At 41.0% G+C, this 6,000-nt stretch overlaps 1 protein-coding gene across 4 annotated transcripts in view; it reads right to left on the bottom strand.

The window, feature by feature from the left end:
- Positions 1-335: 335 nt before the first annotated feature.
- The window catches only part of ptpn22 (protein tyrosine phosphatase non-receptor type 22), a 61,610-nt gene continuing 55,945 nt past the window's right edge, over positions 336-6,000 (bottom strand). For all 4 annotated transcript variants that reach the window (XM_060937466.1, XM_060937467.1, XM_060937469.1 and 1 more), the window contains one exon: positions 336-5,421. In XM_060937466.1, coding sequence (XP_060793449.1) covers positions 5,360-5,421 — 62 coding nt within the window. In that variant the 3' untranslated portion in view covers positions 336-5,359. The remainder of the gene's footprint in view (positions 5,422-6,000) is intronic.

Raw genomic sequence — 6,000 nt, 5'->3', positions numbered from 1 at the left:
AAAAAATATTTTGTCACTGTTGATCAAGGTGGTTGTTATTGTTATTATTTTTTAATCATTCTTTGCACTATAGGAAACTGCTACGGAATCCAAGCATGCTTTGTGTGAATTACATTTAGCATCGTTAATTGCTGTTGTTAATGTTTTTTGTTTTTTTTTATAAAGGTCTGTTTTTTTTCCATATTTGTTAAAGGACATAATGTAAATAATCAACGATGTTTTAATAGAACTGTTCTGTGTATATTCTTAATCCTGTGTATAAAGACATACAAATGGAATGCATAGACTTTTTTTCTGTATTTTTTTAAATAAATCATTTTATGAGTGCACCAAAGTTGTTGCTGTGGGTTTGTTTATTTTAAACATTGTAGACATCATAGTGGAGGGTTTAGCAGTCTGGCTGAAAACCAACCAACGGTCACTGAACACCCTGGACAAGTCGCCAGGTCATCACAGGGCTGACACGTAGACACAGACAACCATTCACATTCACACCTACGGTCAATTTGGAGTCACCAGTTAACCTAACCTGCATGTCTTTGGAAACCGGAGCATCCGGAGGAAACCCACGCGGACACGGGGAGAACATGCAAACTGCGCACAGAAAGGCCCTCGTCGGCCACGGGGCTCGAACCCGGACCTTCTTGCCGTGAGGTGACAGCGCTAACCACTACACCACCGTGCCGCCCTAATATATACTCATTACATGTAAATTAAATGTTTAAAATCTCAAAATATTCCCTTTTGAGTTTCAGTAAAACAGTATAAATACCATGTATATCTTGGTCCAGTTCAGTACATGTAACCATAATCATGGGGAAGACTGCTGACTTGACACTTGTCCAGAAGACAATCATCGACACCCTTTACAGAAGGTCATTGCTGAAAAAGCTGGCTGGAAGAGGTGCACAAGCAACAGGGATGACCACAGCCTTGAGCGGATTGTCAAAAAAAGTCGATTCAAGAACTCTGGAAAGTTTCACAAGGAGTTTCACAACTCGCGTTCCTAAGATCAAGCCACTCCTGAACTAGAGACAACATCAGAAGCATCTTCCCTGGGCTAAAGAGAGAAAGAATTGGACTGTTGCTCAGTGGTCCAAAGTCATCTTTTCAGGTGAAAGTAAATTTCCTATTTCATTTGGAAATCAAGGTCTTTGAGTCTGGAGGAAGAGTGGAGAGGCACAGAATCCAAAGGGTTTGAAGTCCAGTATGAAGTTTCCGCAATCTGTGATTTGGGGTGCCGTGCCATCTGCTGGTGTTGGTCCACTGTGTTTTTATCAAGTCCAAAGTCAACGCAGCTGTCTAACAAGATTTTTATAGCACTTCGTGCTTCCATCTGCTGATCAGCTTTATGGAAATGCCGATTTCCTTTTCCATCAGGACTTGGCATTTGCCCACAGTGCCAAAACTACTACCACATGGTTTGCTGACCATATTACTGTGCTTGGCTGGCCAGCCACCTTGCCTGACCTGAACCCCATAGAGAATCTCTGGGGTATTGTCAAGAGGAAGATGAGAAACACCCGACCCAAAAATACAGACGAGCTGAAGTCTGCTATCAAAGCAACCTGGGCTTCAATAACACCTCAGCAGTGCCACAGGCTGATTATCTCCATGCCATGCCACATTGATGCAATAATTCATGGTAAAGGAGCCCCAACCAAGTATTGTGTATAAATGAACGTACTTTTCAGAAGTTGGACACTTCTGTATATTGTAAATCCTTTAAGATCCTGGATTTCTGATTGTCATGAGCTATAAGCCATAATCATAAAAATAAAGATTTTTTTTTTATTTAACACTGGACAGAGACTCTCCAGTGTTTAAATAAACATTTAAAAAATTCACTATCAAGCATTCATGTGATGTGAAAACATTTATTCATCATTGCATCAAGCAAATCTGTTTTATATCTACAGCTTGTACAATATTATTGCACAAATCTAACAGAGACCAAAATGTGCTCAAAACCTTCATCCGTTATCTGTAGCCGCTTATCCTGTGCAGGGTTCTGGGCAAGCTGGAGCCTATCCCAGCTGACTATGGACGAGAGGCCAGATCCTCGCAGGGCTGACACATGGAGACAAACAACCATTCACACCTACAGTCAATTTAGCCTAACCTGCATGTCTCTCGACTGTGGGGGAAACCCACGGAGACAACATGCAAACTCCACACGGAAAGGCACCCGTTGGCTGCTGGGCTTGAACCCAGAACCTTCTTGCTGTGAGGCAACGGTGCTAACCACTACACCACCATGCTGCCTCAAAACCTTTATCTGAAATTTAAAACTCACTGAAGTCCAATTGCCTTGGTTAGGGATGCACTGATACTGGTATGGTGGTCCGATTCCCTGCTCATTTACTTAGATGTATGCAACATCTGATACTATATGTAATGGTCTTACTGAAATACAGTGATCTGGTTGTATTTCACATCAAGGCACTAAAGGCAACCCAGACTGCAAACTGTGCTTGTTGAAAATATAAAGATGAGGGACTACTGCATTTTTCTACAATACAATTAACATGATTAAACATCTTATGGCATTTAAACAGCATGTTTAACAGAGCGCGAGGGCGCAGAGCAGCGTATATATATACACACACACAGAGCTATTGGTGAATGTGGAGCAGAATGTAAACCAACTATTACTCATTTTTAAAGACCACACTCTGCTATGTGGACTCAGGTCAGCATCTGTACACACTCTGTTAAAAATACTATTGAAAATGAGGGGTTTGTTTACTAGCAGCACAGAACAGCAACCAACATAAACAGAGCTAAAAAAAAAAATGCTTCATGCTAAGTATATTTGCATGAAGCAAATATACTTAGCATGAAGCATTCAGTACTGAAGAGGACCAAAATATATATTTTAAAAAACAAATAGTCTGATGCTTCTTTAATCTTGATCAATAAAAAAGTTTGTACTGTAATTATCGGGCAAAGCTGACTTGGCAAAGTACTTCAACGTGATCAAGAATGACTAAATACTTTCCAGTGAAGATGTGTGGATTTGCCTGTATAAGAGAAGACGATGCTAATGTGCAATCACACCGTTATTGATCTACATACATTCACATGGAATAATTCCAGGCACATCTCATCTGGATATGGTTCTTAAAACAGTAGCATACTACTTAAAGGACAGACAAATTATTAAATTATTCATACCGTTCCACGTCTAATTTTCATATACATATCAAAACGAGAGCTCTATTATTTACATACAGAATGAATCAAATAAAGTGTATGCTTATAAAGACATCAGCTGGAAGTTTGTCTTTCCAGTGCGTACCAGTCTGGTTTTGCCCTACGGGCTAGTAGTCACTGAGAGAGTCCATACTGCTATCACTCTATCACATATTGAAAAGTTATAGTGCAAAACAGTAGCACACGTTCCAAAGCAATGCAGCAGTCCTTTCGTTGATTGTCTAATAGAAGAGGGTCAATCAGTAGTAAAGCTAAAAATCTTTCATTAATTTAACTTTTTTGACAAAGCAGTACCATCTAGTAGATATTTTTTTAAAAAGAGAGTGAGACAGAAAAAACTTATGATACAACTGCAATACGAAAATGCAGAAGAGTACAGATGACTGAATGGGTAACAAAGAGGGAATAAAAACCCAATACTCTATACAGCGTTACTCTGGTATGGAGCTGCTAAGGTAATGGTGGTTATTCTTTAAATAAGGTGTGGCAATGAATTCATATATTGAGGTTATAAGTTAAGATTCTCAATATTTATTTCATTTCCACAAAGTACTCGTGGCAACCATGGACCGTGGAACACATTTTGAATTGGTTGGGCCCTTCAGCCCCCCAGCCAACACGCAGACACACACAAATATCACCACTCTCTCCTTTGCCCCAAAATAATAATATTTTTCGGTGTTTCGTTATTCAGTAAAAGCTAAATAGTTAAGCTGACTAAATAGACTAACCAAAGAATGACGTGGTGGTTTAACGTTATGTTAAACGTCCAATCTCAGCTCAAGTGGGCAAGACACACTGTCCACATGGAAGACACGCGAATCCCAAGACTTCTCCTTTTGGTGAATTGAAGGAGGGTCAGAGAAACGGGGGCGGACAAAGGAAAAGATATACAGACATTTTAAAAGCAAGTTTGAAATCTTGTACCATAAATCCAGACACATAGGAGGCTTCAGCTGGAAACAGAAGTCAAGTCCCTTCCACACCAGGATCTGGTCTTTCCAGGCAGTCTCCTATCCCAGTTCTTTGAGGCACATGGGTGCGGTGCCAATCTCCGTTTCCATAGCCCTCGGCCTCTTGCCTATACAGCTAGGGTTACGGTGGGGGGCTAGTCCTCTGGTAACCGCGAGAGTTTGACTTCCCTACTTGCATCTGTACTGCAGTGTGCCTTGCTAGATGGCAGTAGGTATCATTTTTATGATGGTCTTTGGTATGACCCGATCACGAGTAGAACTCACGATCTCCTGGTTGAGACACGGACACGCTAACCACTAGGCCAGCTCACGGTATTGGAAACAGAAGTACATGGTGTAAACTCTGTGCTAAGGGACTGTCTGCCTTCAAGGAAAACCGCATCCAACAGAAGAAGGATAAACGTCAGCACCGAAAGGATCTCATCCAGTCACAACCTACTGGAACCATGGTGGTACAATGGAAGTGCGGTGACTGCAGGAGTATTTGGCTGTCTCACATTGGTCTGGTCAGTCACCGAAAAACACATAAGTAGCCAGTCACTTTTCCAGTGATGAGATCTGCCTTCAGAGACAGCTCAATCCACCACCACCAGCCAAGCAGAATTCACTGCTTTCTGATAGGCTATGTGGGGGCACACAGGGAGGCAGTGTATGATATGGAGCTGCACATGGATTCGAATTTTTGACATGTTTGATGTTCAAAAGAAAGTCGGGCTCGGGCACTACCGGTCCTGCGGTCCATGGTGGCAACTACTGAGGCACTGAGAATCTTCAAGTCTAAAATTTCACTTTTAAAAGATACACTAAAATACTACAACTTGCTTGAGAGACATTCCAAAGAGCAAAGTATTTCAGTTCATGGAAGCCTTTCGTTTAGCTTTCAGTACTATTTATAGTAGAAAATGTCAAACTTTACCACAATTTCACCTGAACCCAAAAAGGCCACTATATAATAAATACAGTGATTTTGAGACATTATTTTCTTTCAGCAAGCGCCTGAGTTATTGACACTTGTAGCGACTGAGCTCCATTCATTAAGGACTCTTCTTCCTTCATTTGTCTTCTTGGATATCAGTCTTTTTTTTTTATCAAATGGGAACCTGATGTGGGCAGGCAGTTCCTCCATCACTACACACTCTGACCGTGAGGCACTTCCTGTACTGTCTAAATTACACCCATGTTTCTGGGTGGTTCCTCGGTCCTTTGGGCTTCCCAAAACGTGTTCCAAAACCTGCAGAAACAGAAGGAAGGTTGGCATACTTTTATAGTAACATTCATCAGTTGCTTTAATAAATAAATAGTCATTTCTGAGGACCCAAGAGTAACCAATTTATGACCAGCTGACCAGAAACAGGAGCAAATAGTTATCGGAAGAACAAGAGATGTCAGGAACACATAAACAGAGGTTTATCATTGCTCTTTGACTTTTAAATGCAACTCAAAGTTTTATTTGTTTAGTACTTTTAACAGCTCTCTAAAGAGCAAACCAGTGGCAACAATGTTGAGCAAAACTTCCTGAGATGACATGAGGAAGAAACCTTGAGAAGAACCTGACCTCAAAAAGGAATTGCTTCTCAACAACACCAATAGAGAGATTACAAATCATTACACTTCCACAATTATACACCAGTCTTGGGTGCAGCTCTACAGTATCCAGGTGAGTTTAAACACTGAAGTAAGGGTGAGACTTGAGTATGAGCATAAACTGTTTTTGGGAGGTGTAATCTTCAGGCTGTCCACGTGGGACCATCCACAGCAGGTAAGCCTTTGAAGAGGTTAAGACAACCAAGTGCCAAGGAAATGACAGCTA

Source organism: Neoarius graeffei, chromosome 13 (genome assembly GCF_027579695.1).
Source record: "Neoarius graeffei isolate fNeoGra1 chromosome 13, fNeoGra1.pri, whole genome shotgun sequence".
NCBI lineage: Eukaryota > Metazoa > Chordata > Actinopteri > Siluriformes > Ariidae > Neoarius > Neoarius graeffei.
The sequence above is the reverse complement of the archived record's forward strand: the minus strand, read 5'-3'. Positions and strand labels throughout refer to the sequence as shown.